General features: G+C 36.8%; 3 protein-coding genes across 5 annotated transcripts in view; 1 reads left to right on the top strand and 2 right to left on the bottom strand.

Annotated features, from left to right (window-relative positions):
- Positions 1-616: 616 nt before the first annotated feature.
- Gapvd1 (GTPase activating protein and VPS9 domains 1) lies at positions 617-8,169 on the bottom strand. 2 transcript variants are annotated; one of them, XM_014348405.2, is made up of 16 exons: positions 7,553-8,169; positions 7,301-7,445; positions 6,568-7,233; positions 5,665-6,382; positions 5,418-5,596; positions 5,163-5,316; positions 4,921-5,094; positions 4,687-4,848; positions 4,347-4,608; positions 3,773-4,280; positions 3,133-3,661; positions 2,839-3,068; positions 2,493-2,749; positions 2,194-2,405; positions 1,742-2,127; positions 617-1,647 (listed from the first exon to the last, which is right to left on the bottom strand). In XM_014348405.2, exons 2-16 carry the CDS (start codon positions 7,430-7,432, stop codon positions 1,516-1,518), a joined length of 4,701 nt encoding a protein of 1,566 aa, XP_014203891.2. In that variant the 5' UTR covers positions 7,433-7,445; positions 7,553-8,169; the 3' UTR covers positions 617-1,515. The 2 variants fall into 2 exon arrangements, with proteins under 2 accessions (XP_014203891.2, XP_014203892.2); XM_014348406.2 differs by having other exon boundaries at positions 5,418-5,593.
- Positions 8,170-9,327: 1,158 nt separating this feature from the next.
- LOC106636048 (sorting nexin-24) lies at positions 9,328-10,239 on the top strand. 2 transcript variants are annotated; one of them, XM_089589676.1, is made up of 4 exons: positions 9,328-9,376; positions 9,469-9,754; positions 9,820-10,010; positions 10,114-10,239. In XM_089589676.1, exons 2-4 carry the CDS (start codon positions 9,593-9,595, stop codon positions 10,232-10,234), a joined length of 474 nt encoding a protein of 157 aa, XP_089445802.1. In that variant the 5' UTR covers positions 9,328-9,376; positions 9,469-9,592; the 3' UTR covers positions 10,235-10,239. The 2 variants fall into 2 exon arrangements, with proteins under 2 accessions (XP_089445802.1, XP_089445801.1); XM_089589675.1 differs by having other exon boundaries at positions 10,081-10,239.
- Positions 10,240-15,839: 5,600 nt separating this feature from the next.
- Positions 15,840-19,655, bottom strand: part of LOC106635915 (semaphorin-1A) — a 123,489-nt gene continuing 119,673 nt past the window's right edge. The window contains exons 12-15 of the mRNA XM_089589427.1: positions 19,526-19,624; positions 19,130-19,426; positions 18,122-18,268; positions 15,840-16,515 (exon numbers count right to left, since the gene is read on the bottom strand). Of these exons, the coding sequence (XP_089445553.1) occupies positions 16,196-16,515; positions 18,122-18,268; positions 19,130-19,426; positions 19,526-19,624 (863 nt within the window). The 3' untranslated portion in view covers positions 15,840-16,195. The remainder of the gene's footprint in view (positions 16,516-18,121; positions 18,269-19,129; positions 19,427-19,525; positions 19,625-19,655) is intronic.

Below are 19,655 nucleotides of genomic sequence, written 5' to 3'. Positions count from 1 at the left end.
TATCATATCAATTTTTAAGGAATGAAAACTATTCAAATCTAATTAACGATAATTCGGTAAGTATAGAAAAACAGAGGAGAATAAGCGTTATAAAATCACATTAAGGTCTTGTAGGTAGCAAATCGGATGAAATGAAGGTGAATTCCCATTTTTAATTCGGAGGGATTGGTAGTAAATCAAGTTTTCGATCAGAAATTAGTTTCATCGATATTCTCACTTCATACATGTACATTAATCTAACTTGACTATCTACTTTTATCTTCCTCTTTTTTTCGTTTGCTCTCTGGGTTTTTAATAAAACTTTGTAAGTATTTACTTTCGTTATCTTGATTACACAAATAGGTTTTATCGATGTGAACTCGTCGAAATTGATCAGTTTTTATTAAAACTTTACTTACTCCCTCTTTCCCTGCGTTTGATATACATTCTAATAGGGATTCTACTTTGTGTGCGGAGAATTTTATTTCGTCGTTGGATTATTAAGTTAGTAGTCATTTGAAGTGTAAAAATCAACGATTCATCAGGGAGTTTTACTTTTCCGATGAAAATTCTCGCCACGAAGACGGATTGAAATTTGCGTGATAAAAAAAAGTAGTCGTATGTTTTTACGTGTTTTTAATTAATTTTATTTGTATATTTGCTGGCCTAATCTTAGAAATAATTTATTTTCGTAGTAAAATATACTTTGGCTCTACACATTATGTACTTGGTAAAAAATTGATTATAATTCATACATGAATATATTAATTTTTGTAAATTACGTACGATAAGTGAATAAAAAATCTCATACAAAAACTTCAAAAATATTTTTATTGACTCGTTGAAAAAATATTAACAATTCAATATACTCATCTGTGTTGTAATTAATTTTTTTTCTTTCGTCAGCGTCAGTAATTGATAAATAAAATTCAGTTTGAAAAATAAAACAAATGCTGTAATGACAATTTTTTTAAAATTGATTGATTAAAATTTTTTTATATCATACTTCACAAGTAGAATACTGCACAAATCTATTTATTGCTATACTAGTATTAATAGCATTAACCGTTTGTAGTAAGCTTTGAATTAAATAAATTTATTCCCTGTTGCCTCTTCTATATCGCTATTGTTATAATATTCTTTTCTCCTTTTCTTACTATTTCAATAAAAAAATTTCACAGCACCGTCACAAAAATTTTCGCCACTCGACTTCGTTGATTATTTCTGATACACTTCCTTTATAATATACAATATTTAAAAGCTAATTACAAAAACAGAAAACAAATATAAATATTACTTTGCGAGCTACTGACAAAAAAATATTAAAAATTTTTTTTTAAAATAAAGTATACATTCACTAGATATTTTTTACATAATTTATACCTTCATCATGAAGCTATCATCGTGCTTTGGCGCATTGCAAAAATGCAAATGCTCAGATTGCTTTTTGTAATAATTATATTCATCCTTGAAAATTCTAATGACAATAATGTTGATTTTCATAATTTTTCATATTTATAATTATAATCAAAAATATTAATCCATAGTTTTGATGAACTCAACTGCCGAGCAGAATTGAGTCCACCAATACTGCTCCTCTCCCTCTAATTGATTTCCATAGAAACTATTAACATACTGTATTGTTGACAATAACGCTGGGGGATTTGTCTGAAAAAAAAAAAAAAAAAGAAACAGTTTGTATTTTTATCTAAAATTTAGAAGAGTCAATCAATTATAAAATTATAGCTTGTGATCATTTTACCTTGATAATCACATAGACGAGTACTGGAATAAGGTCGTCTGCGGCAGGTATACCTCGTTCCGAAGCCATAGACAAGAGATTCATAATAGTGGTGGCACAACGCAAAACACACTGAAGCTTATCACGGGGAGTTTTGTAAGCCGAGATGACACCAAGTTCAGCCTGAGCCCAAGGCCAGGGGCACTCGTAATGATAGATTTTGGGTATACGCAAATCCTTATGGTTTGGAGTGACGATCTTGGCGAGTTTTTTTATATGATCGTGAAATACATGGTCACGATGAATGTCACCGTCGCCGTTCGGGTACAGGGCGTTTTGGTAAACCAAAGCCATGAGTGTGCGCTCTACTACTATTCGAGCCAATTCTAGATGATTCACACTTGCAGCTGAGAAGAAAATGGATTATTGTTTAATGACAATAACTGTTTCTCTTGTAAACAAATTTCACTTACTTTGCCATATTAGATCGTTTTCCATCTCTTTGTGTAATTTGTTCAAAAAAGTATCAACCAAATCTTGTTTTTCATCAGCCACAGTTAATTTTTTGAATTCCTCATTGAACCTTTGCACGTGCATTTCTCGCTTTTCCAAGAACACTCTGACGCACACATACACCAGATGACTATTTACAGCATCACGATCACACTTAACTCGTTCCCCTAATCTAAAGTACGCGATAAACAAAGATTTATCAATGTAAACGATCTTTTTTTTTTTTTTTTTTTTTGTAATGTAAAAAAGATTAAATTACTTTTCCAAATGTGCAGTCGTGGACAGAAGGCCTTGCCGACATCTAATCAAATAAGCAATGTACGGCGAGCGCTTTTGATAATCATCTCCAAGAGACTTGAATAATTTTCTACAACCATCCTCGTTAAATAATCTAACGCAGCGAAGTGTCTCGTGCAAGTGAGCGATCAACGCTCGATCTTGCAAGTTTATGGCCTCAGCCAGCTGAAGTTGGAGAAAGGCAATCAATTCATTCTCTTTTTGCATCCATGAATTTCTCTGTAATAATAATATTTAACCCGCGATTGTGGAAAATTGTATTTTTCAATGAACCAATAAATTTTACTATTTGACGATTTAACGTTTACCTCAGAGACGTTAGACCACGGTACATGTTGCAAATCTGCCGTGCTGAGAACCATTCGAAGCTTTCTCTTAGCATCGGTGAAAGCGAACGACAGCTCGACATTGTTTGGATCAATAAAAAGCCTCTCATCCTCGATCTCCTTGGTTCGCGACTGTGAACTTTCTACCGACGCTGTATCGCTGTTAGTACTTGGCTTTCTTCTGTACTTGGCTAATATGTCATCTGTTGTATCTGCAAAACAAACGGCACGCTTCAATCTGCTGAACCGGGCCTAAAAAATAAAGTTATTTCTTACCGCTGTTTATGCTGCATGTGGACGTGGTATCTTCAGACATGATCCTCCTAAGCCTGTGTCTACCATCACTCCCACCAGACCCTCCAAACTCATTTCCAGAGTCCGACAGACCTCGGTCGTAACATCGGGCCAGCTCATCCGAGCCACGGAGTGACTTGCCCCGGCGATTTCTTCCAAGAGACTGTTTCAGCTTATTGAAGAAACCGCGCTTAGCCTTCTGCTCGTCATCCAATAGTTCCTTATCGCCACGTTCCGCCGTCATATCGAAGCTGATGCTTTTAGGTATGGCGCCCGTGGAGCTTAAAGGCTTGCAGAAACTACTCGTAGGGCTCGCGCTGTCTGTAACGTCACCGCAACAGGCATTACTGTTGTTATTGTTTAGTCCATTGACTGCTCCGGCGACGTCGATCGAGGAATTGGTTGTTTTGACGATACGAGGCTCGGAGCCCGAGCTACTGCTCGAGGTCAAACTCACGGTGCTTAGACGAACGACAACATCGACGTTATTGGACATCATGTCATCCAGGCCCTGTACGGTATTTATTTGCATTTAATTAAAAGCAGTATAATTTAATCATTGTATGAAAGATCTCCCGATTAGAAAGTAAATTGTTTCATTAGACGATAATGGGCCCCCTACCATCTTAACGTCACCATTAGGCAGCTTCGGACTCGACGACGAGGTCGGAGCGTTGATGTGATTAGCCAGCAGGAGGGCGGGCGCCACGGCAGCAGCACCGATGTGATTTCCAGCCACGGCAGCGCCAACTTCGGAGCCGTCGTTGCATTTGGCACAGTCGGTTTGCAACTTATCAATCAGTTGGACCAACCGATCCTCACCAATCGACTTGTCGAAGCACATGGCGTTGCTCAGGCTGTTGGCGTTGTTGTCCACGTATTCCCTCGTACTGCGACGGTAGTCCGATCTAGTGCCACCACGGCCCGTTACGTTAGACGAGGACGGCGAGAGTGGTGTTGTCGGCGACGAGGGCAACGTCGCAACCGAACGATTTGACGTCTCGTCTCGAATGGGCCGGAAGAAATTGCTCGCATTGTCCAAAAGCTGGTTCACAGGTGGTGGTGGTGTGTCCTCTCCTCCCTCTGGCTCCCCTCGACTTTCGATTTCCGATCTTGCTGTATCGTCGGACCTACAAACAATTGATTATCCTGTCAAGAAGTTTCAAAGTACGCGGCTTAGGCTCTTCTTTAGTTACCTTGCAACACTAGCAGTATCATCGGTGTCAACCTCCGTCATTCTCTCCGAGTCGCTAGCTAAAACATCAGTACTCCAGGCTTCCGAAGCCGTCTCGCTGACGTCAAAATTTGCTTGCGGATTTTCCGGAGGCAGTGGAGGTGGTGCTGGCTGTTCTGCGGGTGGAAGAAAGGCGAACCGTTCTTGTTGTTCCACAAGCTCACTATCTGAAGCTAGTACGTCAGTAGACCAGGTATCCGACACTAGCGATATCGTTTCGTCTCCTGTAAATAACGATGATCATTTGTTTTACGAGCATTGTGTGAAAAAGTTGATGGAAAGTCTAAAAAGTTATCAATTACCTTCCATTAGTTTTTTTATTTCAAATTTACAAAACTTATCGTCAATTTCGGAACGACTTTGTTTCGTGGCGATAGAGGGTGTCGGCAAATCGTGCTGTCGATTTTCACCACCTCCCCGACCATCATCGCCTTCCGTAATTTGAGAGGATGGGGTATCTCGACCTAATTGTTAGATTGAGATTAGACTGTATTTTTTATTTCAAAGCTCAAAAAAATGTTGTGTCAAAAGTTTACCCGAAATATTTGGTGTTCCTCTACCCGACACATTCGCAGAAACCATGTCCGACAGATTATCGTTTTGATCTTCTGTCTCAAGTTCCAATGACGAAGCTACGCTGTGATTAGATGCCGCTTCGGACACGGCTTCTAAATTATCTGATGTATTACCAATAGATCCCTCAAACAAAACTGAAAAGAAACTCAATTTTAGTATAATAATTCTTGAAGCACGTCTGATTTTAATTAAAATAATGTACCTTCGTCGTGGGAGAGAGAAAAGCGTGTTCTTTTTTCTTGAGTCTCAATCCTGTCGCTACTACCTTCTGCTCCACCGCTGTGTCCATTGGCCAATTCTCCAGGAAGATTTATTGTCATAGAATTGGAATCAATATTCCTCTGCATGCACAAAACCTATGGTCGAAAATTTGAGTGGGTAGATAAGATAAAATATTTCCAATGAAAAAAAACATGCGTGACAAAAAAAAAAAAAAATAATAATAATAATAACGTACCTTTTGTTCACTTAATAATCCCACAGATTCGCCGATACTTGAGTTAAAAGGGATAATCAAGACACCGAGGGGCATTTTCTCAGATGGATCATCCTCAGGACCAGAAGCACCATTAGCTTCATCGCCAACATCGGAAACACAATTGCTGCCAGAGTTTCGATTTCCTCGAGTTTTACCTGCTATAAAAAAAACCATTGCGTAACCATCTTCTTTGACGAATATTGATAAATAATCTTATTTGTCTTACCTTTGCCCAACAGACTGCTTTTTTTGTTTGGCGTCTCTGACGAAGAATTACTGTTCGTTGTCTTATTAGCATTGAGGACAGTGGAAGGTAACTGAGACAACATATCATTGAGCTGCTTGTGATCAAATGCTGGTGTTACAGTTGGTGATACCTCTCCGTCTTCCATTGCGCTCGCCTCTGACACAGACTGGGCGACACTATTAACCGATTGGAGCAAATTAACGAGATTAGTGAGCTCGTTTTCGGTGAAAAGGGCAGCAGAACGCGATAATCCCTGTAACTTGTTAGCCTCGATGACGCTAGGCTCTTCCTCTAGCTCTTCCATTGCTCCATCCAACATAGTTTCTAGTATTGAAGACACCGAGTCCTTTTCGAATCTTCGATAGAGATCCGCTACTTTAGGGTCGATGTTTTGATATTTTATCAGCGAGAGCATTTGTAATATCTGACCGATTTGCATAAGGTTGAAGCGAGCTACGTAACTAATGGGAGCATCAGTGATCCCATAGGGTTCAGGATTTACTATGGCTGGACATATGAAATACGTGAACACGAGGTCCGTACACATTGTATGGATTTCTTTTGAATCAACCTGGCCGTTTTTACTCAACAGACCGGCCATCTGGCGCACTAGCCAATACACACACGTTGGAAAGCAGTGCATATTCTCGCGAATACTGATAATGAAGCGCTGAGCTATGCGTACCAATGAGTTGACCTGCAATCATTAGAAGTACAAATAAAGTATAAGATATTTTGTTCAGTATTAAAACATACAATGTTTGATTTCAATAAGTTCACTTTGATACATTCCAAAAGCATTCTCGAAAGACAGTTAAAACAAAATTATGCGTAATTATATTGCAGGGCACAAAAAAAAAAAAAATGGAAAAATAAACGTACCGTCCAGACTCTATATCTCTGCAATTTAGTTTGATACTCAACGGTACCTTCCTTGCCAAATTTTTTCAGTCTCTCGCAAGGTGGGAACCGAATCGGCGCTTTATCTGGATCAATGTCAAGAAACATCTCATCCTCTATCAGCAGCTGCATAATGGGTCCATTCAAAGCAGCAGTCAAAAATAACTTAGCAGAAAAGAGGCTCTCGTGAAAAACCGAGTAGAAACGTGAAAAGGCACACGTGCCATGCCTTAGCAATCGTCTCGGATTATCAGAAGGGACGATTTGCAAAAGAATGAGATGGCGCAGGAGTTTTAAAACGAGAATTTTGTCCTCAGGTAAAAGGCAACTGCCATACAGTCCACTCGCGAGGGACTGTATCACGTTTTGCATCATTTCTGGAACGATTTTGTCGCCTTCCACCAGGCAGGAGGCAAGCAGTTTTGGCGATTTTCTCAGCGAAGACAAAAATTCGCCATATGCTATGCATGACTGGTAGGGCAATTGCTTAAATGCATCAATAAACCGGGAATTTTCTAAAATATTTGCTCTCTGACAGCAGGAAGCTGGTGTACAATCAGGCCTTGACACTATCAGACGATTCAAATTAACCCTCTGCTGAGCGGTTATCCATGCCTGTTGTGCTAAATCTGATGATAAGCTCAATACCTACAACAATTTTTGGAATAAAGTTTCTTGTTAGATGAATTTTGTGGGTTAAAATTTTTATACTCACCTTTTCATTTAAAAGTTGTAAATTTTGTTGCTCTGAACTCACAAAAAGTCTTTCCTGATGTAAATGCCCAGCAAGCTCAAGCATGTCCCACTGAAGGGTTCCTAAAGATTCAACACTATTTACCGAAGACATTGTGTATAAATAACTGAAAATATAAAATTAGCATTTTAAATACACATTTAGATTGAAAAGTTTTTCAAATACTGTCCCGTATTGTCAAACAAGAAGAGAAAACATCCATTTTCAACTTACCTTGTAAATATATATGTGGGTAAGTTGAAATCGATTATGAAAAAATACTGCGTCTGTTCACCGATGATTATCTAAATATATATTGCTATATTTCTGAAATGCTGTGTAATAGTAATAATAATAATAATAACAATAATGACAATAATTGTAGTGCACTTAATACTTGAATCTTCAAATTAGCACGTTAATTTCTTTGAAAAACTAGTAGCCAGTGCATACCAGCTACTACAATAATGCATTATTGAAACATAGTATACTTGCAACAACAACGACAACAGCATTGTAGCAGTACCACATCCGCACAATAATGCAAGGGAAACTATTACAGAGCGTAAAAGACAAAACAATAGACAATGCAAAAATCCAAGGTCACACGGCCCAGTCACGGTCAGGCTCTCTTGGAAATTCTCTTTTTGTCGTCATCAGCTTCACTTCGAATAAGGTAATATAACAAAATCTCCTATCTCTAGTCTCGATATCCTATCCCGTACGGTTTGTCGTCGTCTTCATCGTCGTCGACGTCGCTACGTTTTGTTCACAACTTTTTTTCGTTGACTAAGTAGCACTAGCACTGAGAACTCGCACTCGCACCTATAGTATCAGTGTACCACCCCCCAGAGAAAGTTACACACAAGTAAATATTTATTATATATATTATACATTGTCAAGGACTGCGCTAGCTACTGTTGCTTATTGTCAGCGCCATCTAGCGTTGTGATTTTTTCGACGAGGCTTTCGAGCTATACTCGCTAGGGGAACCGTCTTGAAAAAAACCCTATATTTTAGTGTGGCTATCACTTAGTTATCACTATATGTATATATTTTCAATCTAGAGGGTTTTCCGTCAGAAAGAAATCACTGTATACAATAGTTCAAAAATACAACGCTAGATGGCGCTGGTTGGAAAAAAGATGCAGAACTACACCCTACCTTATCGACGGCTGACAATAGGCGGAGAAGACACCTGCAACGGGTAAGTGAGTTAACCATCGGTATGACAGGAACCGTTTTCTGAATCAGTACCGACCGCACGATTTCTGTGTATATAGTGACTTCCTTCTGGTGGAAAACGCTAGGTTAAATATATATAGCAACACTAAAATCTAGGGTTCTTTTTTTCAAGACGATTTCCCCTAGATGGATAGATTCCGAAAATCACAACGCTAGATGGCGCTGAGTTGAAAGTGAAATAGCATTAGCTGGACTCATTATTTTTATTTTCTTAAGCAAGTACATTCCAAACCGAACACGTAATCACATTTGTAATTAATATTGATGTAAAATTTTCCATTTCAATTGAAATGGCTGTGTAACTTAAGTTAAAATCCGATAAAAATCATTCAATTCAATTCAGCATTAGCTGGCTATTATATATACTTATAGTTCAGTCTGGTTCAGTCAATTTTAACGACAGTGGTGAGAGAGTGGTCAGTGACGTTAGTTGCGTACTTACTTATAGGTATTTAGTAAATTTGCGTGATGGTAGACTTTTCTCCAACACAATATTTGGTAGGTAGGTTCTAAGTACTCTTGGATAAACATGAGTTAATGAGATGAATGACTAAGGTCTTGGCAAAACGAACTTAATTAATCATTGAAATTTTACTAATAAATTCTATATATTCTTAAAAATATAAGTTTTGTGATCACTTCAATGGACACTCGTAATATGCATACAAAATAATTATTGCAATTCTGTGTTACTTATTTCAGTAAAGTTTGTACGTGGGATATATTGAATAAAAAAATTATGTGACATAACCTGTCGTTTTGCTAGTTAGCTGTAGGTACATACTCATATACATATTGAATACCAATAAATGAGTACGTTATTGGATATTTTTTTTTGTTTTTTTACCATCTGATTTTTTATATCCATACAATATGATATTTATTTCATAAGATATTTTCTCCAGGAATGTTGAAATATTCTACATATTTTGAACTACCATGGGTATACAATTTATAGTTTGTCAATTGAATTTGTCCTCCATGACAAAAAAAGTAGAATCAAACTTTTAAAAACTTTGATGGCATTAGATGAATGACATGTACCAAGTTTTCATCAGCGGTTATTATTTAACAAATGTGTCAAGTGGAAAACCATACTATGTTTACACCATTGAATTGTTAGACCTGACTGATCAAACAAAATATCTTATTGAAAAAAGATATAGTGAATTCAGCAGTCTCCATAATGTGGTAATTTGGTTTTAGTTATTTTTTCTCAATGGTTAATTTTTACTCAAATATACTTTTCATTGCAGCTCAAAAAAAATTATCAAACAGCTCCGTTTCCTCCAAAACGTGTGCGAAACTCTAATCCTAAGGTTTTAGAGCAAAGACGAGTAGCTTTAGAAATTTATATCCAAACAATGTTGAAATTCACAAACACAAAACAACAAGTACTCAACTTCTTAGGTGTCGATGAAGATACTCAAAAAAATTACGGTGAAGCGTAAGTATGACTTTTTTTTTTAAATTGCAATCTCTGCAATAAGACAAGTTTGATTCAATTTCCTTTCCAGAGTTCATAATAATAAGTATAGCGTTTTACCCAGGTCTCTTAGTAATCATCCAGTATTAACGTTCCAGTGTGATCCTTATGTAAATGCAAGTAATACCACAAATCTTCCAGATATTGTAACAAATGGGGTATTACTTGGTATTTATAAATCATAAATGAAAACCTGTATATTTATGTATATATTTACGTAGAAGTGTAAACAATAAGCATGAAGATGAGTTTTTCAATAAATAATATTATATTTTTCTTAGATGTTTTTGACTTACTTATTGATTTTTTTTTTTATTTAAACATCTTATAATCTGATCTTGTTGATTATTGCACTGAAATTTTTTTTTAAATTCAATATTGAATGAATAATTTTTTGTACGCATTTGTAGTACTGACTGCGTGCAAAAACTTATGAAATTAAAAATTGTCCAACACTTGATACAAATTTTTTTAATCCCCATAGTTGTATACATAAATAAGTCATAAATTAGGATAGAGGTAAAAAAATATTTTTGCAAAATTTTTTTTTTTCAAATGAATATATTTGATATTTTCATAATTAAATATGTTTTTAATAATTATAAAGCATATTTACAAGTTTCATATAAAAAATTTATTAAAACGTATGACTTAAAAATATTATTTTTGCATTAATGTCAAATAATACAATATCAGTATAATAAACGTTAGCAAAATTAATGATAATTAGTAATTTGATACTAGTACTACATTATTCTTTCATTTACACTACATATTATCTACAATATTACTATTTTCATCCAATTTATATAATTTTTTTTTTCTGTAAGATTCGCTATCATATTTAATAATAATTATTATTGGCAGCTCTGGTTTTACTGGAATGTATTAAATGTGTATTATACACATTTTCTTACCTTTTATCAGAGTAAATTTATTTCGTTTGTATCGAATATGCATGATTTATTTATATAATTGTATTTTTCGCATTAAAAAAATTAAGGTATAATTTTTTTTTACAAACATACAATACTACGATGTGATGAATTTGTCATGATAAACTTGTTCGCAAAAAAATTTTTTACACAATCACAGTACAATTAAAAAAAAGCATTGATATCGTAATCGAAGCTTGTTCATGGGTGCATCGTTGCATACACGCTGTACTGTACACAATAATATGCAGTGGTTTCTAAAAAATTCTTATTCACATGATATTAATGCACTTTTCGAAATGTAATTAAATTTTTCCAATTACAATTATAATATTATTACGATAGTAACAATAATATTGTTTATTGAATATTTGTACGCGCGTAAAAATGATAAGGTATTTTTGTCTGTACGAATTTGTATTTGTATTATACTTTTACTTTTTTTACTCATGAATACAATGAACAAATGTTTCAATTGTTCTTGCAAATTACTACTGGCAAAATAATTTTTGAAGCTTATTAAGCTAAGCTGAAAGGCTCTAGAATAATTTTTCTCGTAAAAATCGTAAAATTTTATCGAAACTCTTATATCCAACAATTTAATTTAACTATACGATATTTTTACATCATAGTTTTCGAAAAAATCCGCAATGAAGCGCTTAACATAAAATTTTCTAACAAATAACATCACGTTTAAATATATCTGCACACATGATTCTTCATTTTAGGCAATATTAACGCTACTTATGTACATACTATCTACTATGCTTTTCAATGTCCCCGTTGTACATAACGTGTCTTTTAATTTCCACAATTTCAACATAAGCAATATCATTTTCATATTTTCACTTATTCCTCTAAAATACTGCAAGAAGATATTTATTTTTTCTACATATTTCTTGCGGAATTCGTTCTCTTAATTACAAATAAAATAGTAATTTTAAGTATGCGCAAACATATATTTTGAATGTATAAAAAATATCAGTTGCACAGTTTGACACTTTACTTTATATTTGTGCGTATTTATTTTTAAGTTACTATAAATGGTGTAATAAATAATTAAAAATTAATAGAAATTAAAATTTATTGTAATAAGAAGTCAATTTAATCACAATAAGTTTAAAAAATAGTTTACAAATTTTTGTTTGAAGTAAACTGCATTTTCTGCTAAAAATGAAACCAAAGTACAATTTTACGTATTTTAATACATTGAATAGTACCATAAGGCTATTCTCAATACTACTGCGTACCGTACTAATTAAAAACAAAAAATTAAAAAAAATTGTCAACTTTTTAAAAGTTGACATTACATGCTGTTCAATAAAAAAATCAAAAGAAACGATTTCCGCACTAAATTGAATATTATAAATATTAAATTTAAAAAAAAAAATCGTTAAAACATAACACTGAATTTTGAGAATATCTCTTCAATAGTTGTACTGTAGAAGAGATTTCAAAATAAAAGAACGTCTTAAGAATAAATATGCATGCAAATTTTGTTTTGATATGAACTGTTTCCATAGAAAAGTACACTTGACAGAAAAAAATGTATCTGATTTGTCGAAAAAGAATTTTTTTATGTTTGACGTTTGGCCTACGCAGTAGAACATTATTAGCATTTGTACACGATGTGAAATTTTTTTAATTTCTACGATCTACTAGTAAGTCTTTTAATTTAACTTTTTTTTCTTGTTTATGACTCACTTGATGCTCATTATACAAACTGTAGAAGAATTAATATATATTTGCAAATTATGATGACCCATGTCAAAATGTTTATTTTGTATTTGAAAACACTAATCGATGTATATTTAAATGCAAGACAGGTCGACTGGTTCATCTGTAAAATCACCAATTATGTTTTTTTGAAATCAACTTGTTCTTTTACTTGAGTCTTCTACAAGATCGAGAAAAAAAGTGAAGTTGTCATACAAAATTACAAGATTATTTCATATTTCATCAATTAATTTTTTTTATCGCCGCCTTACCTTGACAGTAACTTGAAAAAAATTTTTACCGTGTAAAAAAAAATTTGTAATAATTGATTTAATTAGTATACGAGTAGGCGTACATTTTTGAGACCTAACATGATGTGTCTTAACTCGTATTTTTCTCATCACGAGCAAACAAAAACGTTTCTTATTCGACAACTCAAGTTGTTGATTACAAATTATAAATCTGTTAATGCTTGACCATTAGCAAAATTCGCTATTAAAATAAAAAATAAAAGAATTCAGAATTGTCTACTCTGATAATAAGCACTTTTTTTTGGATTCATATAAATCGTGATGTAATATACGTATGTAAAAAATCTATAAAAAAAAAAAAAAAAAAAAAAAAAAATTAAATAAAACGAGGCACGTGTCGAAGTCCCTCTGGCTAATTTGCTTACTTTGCGCCTTTTATCGTTTCGTAACTCTTAATTATGTTACTTTGTATAATACGTATGTGTATAAATATTTGTATAAATGAAAACGCCAACAAATATATATGGAAGGCACGCCTCGACCGCGACTGCGAATTTCAGTTTCTACGCAACGCATTTACCTTACTGTGGATATTACATTGTTCCTTTTCTTCTGGAGACTTCTAAGCACCTAACAGGCCACTACAAAGAACACACTCCTCTATAGTCTTATCACATTTTAGTAACATTCTATAACTTTAAAACTTTTTCATGATTTTGTCATTAATCTCATTGTTCGCCTCGATATTTTAACCTTTCCTTTATCGCCTACACGAAAAGAAATATCTCGTAAAAAATACTGTATCATTATCCGCGATAGTTGCCACACGTACAGAAATGAACGAACAATATTACTCGAATTTTTTTTGTGATGATAACACTGTTCGCTTTAGTTCATCAAAGGTAAATTCACCTCACTTCAAGATATGAGAAGTGTTACGTGCGCGGTACATTTAATCGGAAGAAATTGATTGTATTGAGGTATTAGTGATTTTACTGTGATGAACGTTTTTCACAGTTACCTAAATAAATTGGAGTAAAAATTTTTAATATGGAAAACTCTTGCTTTCGGTGAATAATTTATTAAAATGAAGGCATCCTCGTTTCAACAGCTTAGGTGTATTAATAATGCGTCACAGTGATTTTTTAAAGATATTTCTCTTCGTGTGAAAAAAAAAAAAAAAAAAAAAAACATTTAACTTCACAGAAGAATGCAAGATACTAGTCAAAGCTCTGCTTACCTTTTCAATCTTATTGAAATAACTCAATATATTTATATACGTCACCTTCGGCTTTAACTCACCATATGAGCATTTATTTTTCACGTTCACGTGACGTTAACTCTATACGACGTTTAATATAAAATTATATTAATACTAATAATATTATCATATCATTACAACTATAATAATAATTATTATTACTTTGTTCTTGTAAAAACATTCTTCATATATTTACTTTCGCAGAATGCCATTCCTTGATCATATAAGTACACACATTCAAACACACATGCACACGCGCGTAAATCAAGCGTTGCTTTCCACAGATACAATACTATTCATTTGCTCGAGAGTATCAATGAGAAAAGCAGTGCCGCATGAGACAAAGTCCGAGCGACCTACAACAGCACCCCAATCAAACGTATTTATTTTTTTTCTTTTCTTATCTTTTTTTCAGGGTATCTATAGCACTTGAGTTGTGCGAGCGCGGTTTCGTTAACTCACTCTTCTCGTGTATAAAAATTTGATACAAAAAATAAAATAAACATCTAACGAGTGTCCAATACTTGTTTACACATAGAGAGCGTTTATAACACGTCTGAGAAGCTGCGAAACGAAAAAAAAAAAAAAAAAAAGAAAGAAAAGAAAGTTTTTCGTACACGTAATTGTACACACTGTCGTCTGTGGATCAATAAAGGCTTGGTGATTCGCACAACTGTTATTCCATCGACCCGATTATCGCATCAGTTTCGTCGAGGGTAAAATGTCCGAGTACCCTTCGTTAATAATATACAATATTATTATTATTATTATTTTTTTTTTTTTGTACCAAGGTATAAAGTCGCGACTCGTCGTTACACACGAATACATTTATAACATGTCACGTATGCATTACACACGCGCGTATAATGGCTAAACGAAAAAATCGTCAATGTGCACGTAAACAGTACACAAGTCGCGTTGTATTTTTTAAATCGCGCTTACACAATTGAGCACGCGAGGTGCGACACACGTTCGTTAATATTTATGTACTCTACGAGTATACGTATTTATATGTTTATTGTAAAAAATTGGAAGAAATGACAACGACGAACAACGGCAGCACTCGATTATCACGGCCAGCACGACGACGACGACGGTACGTTATATATGGGTACAACCCAATGTTATTTGTATACACGTGTATACTTACATGATGGCCATATATCAGACGCGTACCTATACGATGTATATTACGGGCGTATTGCAAACCCTTGTAACCCGTTCGAAAACGTTTTGTACAGCCCACTTGTTTGTTTTTTTTTGAGAGAGACACCGTACAAAAATCGAACGACGACGAGATAAAAATCAACGCGCTATACATACTTCTATATACGTGAATATATATGTACAACTGGAGTCATAATATATTATAAATATACTACAGCAGCATCGGGCAGTCTTTCGCTGGGGGGAGGGCTTGTAAACGTGAGATCTGGCCGCTACGGGGCTTTAGGAGAAGAAGCCGTCGGGCTGGGAGGGCGCGTAGAGGCCGCGGTGGTGCAGCGACCAGGCCGAGCCGGTGTCGCGGCGGCTCGCGTCGCCGGGGTAGAACACTCCAGCGCCAGCCGGGCCGAGCCTCTCCGCCAGGATCTCCTGGTACTCCTGCTCGGACTCGCTCGGGCAGGCAGCTTGTCGCGGGTCCTCCAGCCGCGCCACGAGCCTAAGCATGTCGCCGAGGCCCGGCAGGAGTTGTTGCTGGGCGCGTCCGTAGTCGGGCGGTGGGTCGTCGCAGCCCAGCTCGAGAAAGTCGTCGTCCGCGAGGGGACCGGTGGCGTCGAGGGGCTCGAGGTAGTCCCCGCACTGCTCCACGCGCTGGTGGTAAAGGTCGTCGAAGCGGGGAGCGCGACAGGGGGTCGGGGTGGTTCTTCGGGAGCGTTCCGGGACCTGTTGCAGGTAGTCGTCGGTCAGGCTGGTGGCGACCGTTGCGGCTTCCGGACAGGCCTCGGGGGGCAAACCTCAGACGGGCTGTTGGCGCCTCCGGTATCATATGTAGGTCTTCTTGACCTTCTGCATGGGCTTGTTCTCGGCCGACGAGTTGGCGTTCTTGCCGTTGGGGTTCTTGGGCGGGACGTTGAGGACGAGGTTGATGGACTTGTTGTTGAAGCCGGCCGGCGATTCGGACGCCTCGGTGAACCGGTTGAGCTGTTGGCGTTGCTCGGCGGGCTCGGGGTACGGGCCGCCGCGCAGGCGCTGGGAGAACCAGAATCCCGAGGCGAAGCCCGCTATCAGCGAGAAGAAGCACGTGCCGATCAGGGCGCCCGTCAGCGTCTGCGCCGAGTAAACCACCGGCGTCACTGCTACACCTGTACAGAACGAGAGAGAGAGACAAAAACACGCACAACGTGCATTAGAAACGTACCGCTTTTTGTTTGTACCACTATGTAAAGTAAATTTAAAAAAAAAAAATAAAAAAAATATGGTGACCCTCATATAGAAGCCGATTTTTATCAGACCGTTTTGGCATTGGAAATTATTGAGTTTTGGAAAATTGACACGGTAAAGATGAAATTTTCTTTATTCTTATAGTTTTGAAATAATTCGATGAAAGATTTACCTTTAAATTTTAAAGCCATCTGTAAAAGGCGTGGATTTTTTTATGTTACCCGTCTTTTCTGAACTCATTAAATATTACAGTGAACAAAATAAGATCAATTCCAAAGATATAAAAAAAAGTTACATGTACACTCATTCACTCGTGTTCATTGCATTGATGTTTAAAATAAGTAAAACTAGTTTGAATGAAACAAACTTTAAAACACCTAATTTAAATAATTGGCTATTCTTTCCGAAAGAACTATGATGTGCTATTAGGTCTCCGTTGGAATAATACGAAACGTATTTGTATATTGTATCAAAGTTTTTATGCACACTTTTATACTGCAATCCCAACAAAATTGAGCAACGAAATGATGGGCTTAAACGTATTAAAACTCAAATCTGATACGGTTATACATGATCGGATCTTCAGCAAATATTAGCTTAAAAAAACATATTCCGAGAGATCATTCGCTTACACTTAAATGTAAAAGTTATTACGTTTCGCTCTCATAGAGTCAAACTCCGTTAGCCGTATTAGCACTCCTCCTATATACCCTTCAAATTTTCTGCTTTCGTTGTTACTATTATTATTCTTGTGAACCAATGGTCCGTCTTTTGCATTTAAAAATAGTACACTCGACAGTTCAATGTTGGTTTTTTCCACAACTTTTGCCTCGCACTCTAACTGTTTGGTTGCTAACTCGATTCTTTCTCTATTGTTCCTCAAATCATTGTGTTATTTTGGTGCCACGACTGTTATAGTGTCAAGTAGTCGATGAGTAAACACAATCTGCACTTGAAACATTTATAAATATCATGCAGTGTACGTGCATACATCGATTCGATGAAAAAAAAAAAAAGGAGCGATTCCACAGTTGTTATTATTATACATATAATAAAAAATCACAAACGTATCCAAGCTTCCCGTTTCATGGACAATGATAATTATGTAGTTGTCGAGTCACGATAACTTTTGAAAAATGTACGTATACGTAACAAGGCGATTTTTTTCATTACAAAGAAACAACACTTGAGCCGACAGCTCGTTTTCTCTTGTACGCGTCAAGTGCATGATTCATCTTGTGAAATTATCTCGAGATCGGTGACTCATAGATTAGAAATCGAGAAATCAAGGAAACAGCTCTCTCTCTCTATCTTTTCTTTCGCGGTTAAACAAACTGTCGGCTGCAAGAAATTTTCTTTTCGCGTTGAAATCGAACGAAAAAAAAAGCCAATGAACGATCGGATGAACACAAAGCGATGACAAAAAAAAAAAAAAAAAAAAAAAATTGATTAGGCGTGCATGCGCCCCGTGATACAATAAAAGTATTGGCCGGGTGTCCCCAACAAGCAGAGATTGAAGCTCATTACCTTGTGGCTCGCTTGGCCTCGGCTGGGTACGGCTGTACTGGTTGTCCCGGTCCAGCTCGATGACGATCTCGTTCTCGCTGTCGTCGGGCTGCTGTTGGCCGCGCCCAATGTGCGCCGGTGCCATCGGCTGGGCTGCCTTGATCAGCACTAAAGAGCAACATTCACCGTTGTTCACAAGGACGGTCGACCAAAGGACTTTTTCTTTTTTTTTTTTTTTTTTGGCTTATTTAATTCATCAAGCACCACCACCTCTGTACTTTTTAGCATTTACTGCTTGTAGTATGTGTGCTACCACTTCCAAGATGTTGTGCGTTGGAATGTTATTTATTTTTTATTGACGTTCCCCCCCCCCTCTCCAACAATTTTACGATTACGACAATGATGTACAGTTACTTATGGCACAACTTCTGTTGTATGTAAGGTCGAATGTTAGTGATGAAATTTTCTCGTTATGCACGAATTGTGACGACCACCAGCGTGAATCATCCCACAAGATCTCGGCTGTATTCAATTAGTAATTGTTATGAGTTACAATTATGAAGAGTTTGTGAATGCAACACGTGTATGTACATCGCCCGACATGTCGACACTTGAAGGAAATATTTCAAAATTATAATATTAGCGACAACATTGCATAGGTCTTGTATCGTTTCTACATTGCATTGCGTTAAAAAAAAAGTTCTAAAAGTACAAGTGTCGTGCACTATTTTACTTGTTTCTAGGACCAAGCCCATAAAATGTTGTTAAATGATTGATCAAGTGCCGTTATGAAGTGCAACATTGATTTTCCCGCGTGATTATCGAAACCTTATAAATGTTGATTTAAATTCTACCGCTGCACTACCGCTATTACATTACATCGGATTAAAGGATGGATTCGCTAAAGTAAAAGTAGTGCCAACGAAGGGGGGGGGGAAAAAGAAACCAAGAGCCGCTCCCACTCCCGGTGTTGTTTTAACATAGGAAAAAAAAAAAAAAAAAAAAAAATCAATAAAAGGTTCACTGAACGCGAGGACTGACCTTGATCGTGTCCGCAGGCCCTGTGTTTGCCGCTGCTGATGTTCTGGTAGAGCATGCGATCGGCGTCGCTGTCGTGCAGGCGCGTCATAACGGCGACGCACTGCGAGTGTGCCGCGTCCCAAGCGCAGTGCGGATCCTGGAGGCCAACGCAGGCCGCGCAGGAGGCCGCCTGACTGGAATCGCAGTGCTGCAAGGGCACGGCCCGTATCTCCGAGTCCGCGATCACCACGAGTTTGCTCGCCTCCCCGGCCAGGTGCACCACTTGCAGGTCCCTCACCGCTTGACCTGCCACATACAACCAATGTCCAATGTATCAACTACTCCCTTCTACTGCACTATAGGTATAATACACAGAGTGACACTAGTGGGCAGGGGTGCGCTTACCGTGCTTCAGCACCTGGACGTCGCTGACGATCACCTGGTTCGACTCGTTCCTCGAGAAGGGGTTCTTCGTGTTCAGAGCCTTCATTACTCGACCGTCGTCTGGAAGAAGGTCCAGGAGTTTTATTTTACC

The sequence above is a fragment of the Copidosoma floridanum genome, unplaced genomic scaffold, assembly GCF_036245765.1.
Source record: "Copidosoma floridanum isolate Cflo_tuat_1 unplaced genomic scaffold, Cflo_Japanese_pri ptg000009l, whole genome shotgun sequence".
NCBI classification, from domain to species: domain Eukaryota; kingdom Metazoa; phylum Arthropoda; class Insecta; order Hymenoptera; family Encyrtidae; genus Copidosoma; species Copidosoma floridanum.
The sequence above is the reverse complement of the archived record's forward strand: the minus strand, read 5'-3'. Positions and strand labels throughout refer to the sequence as shown.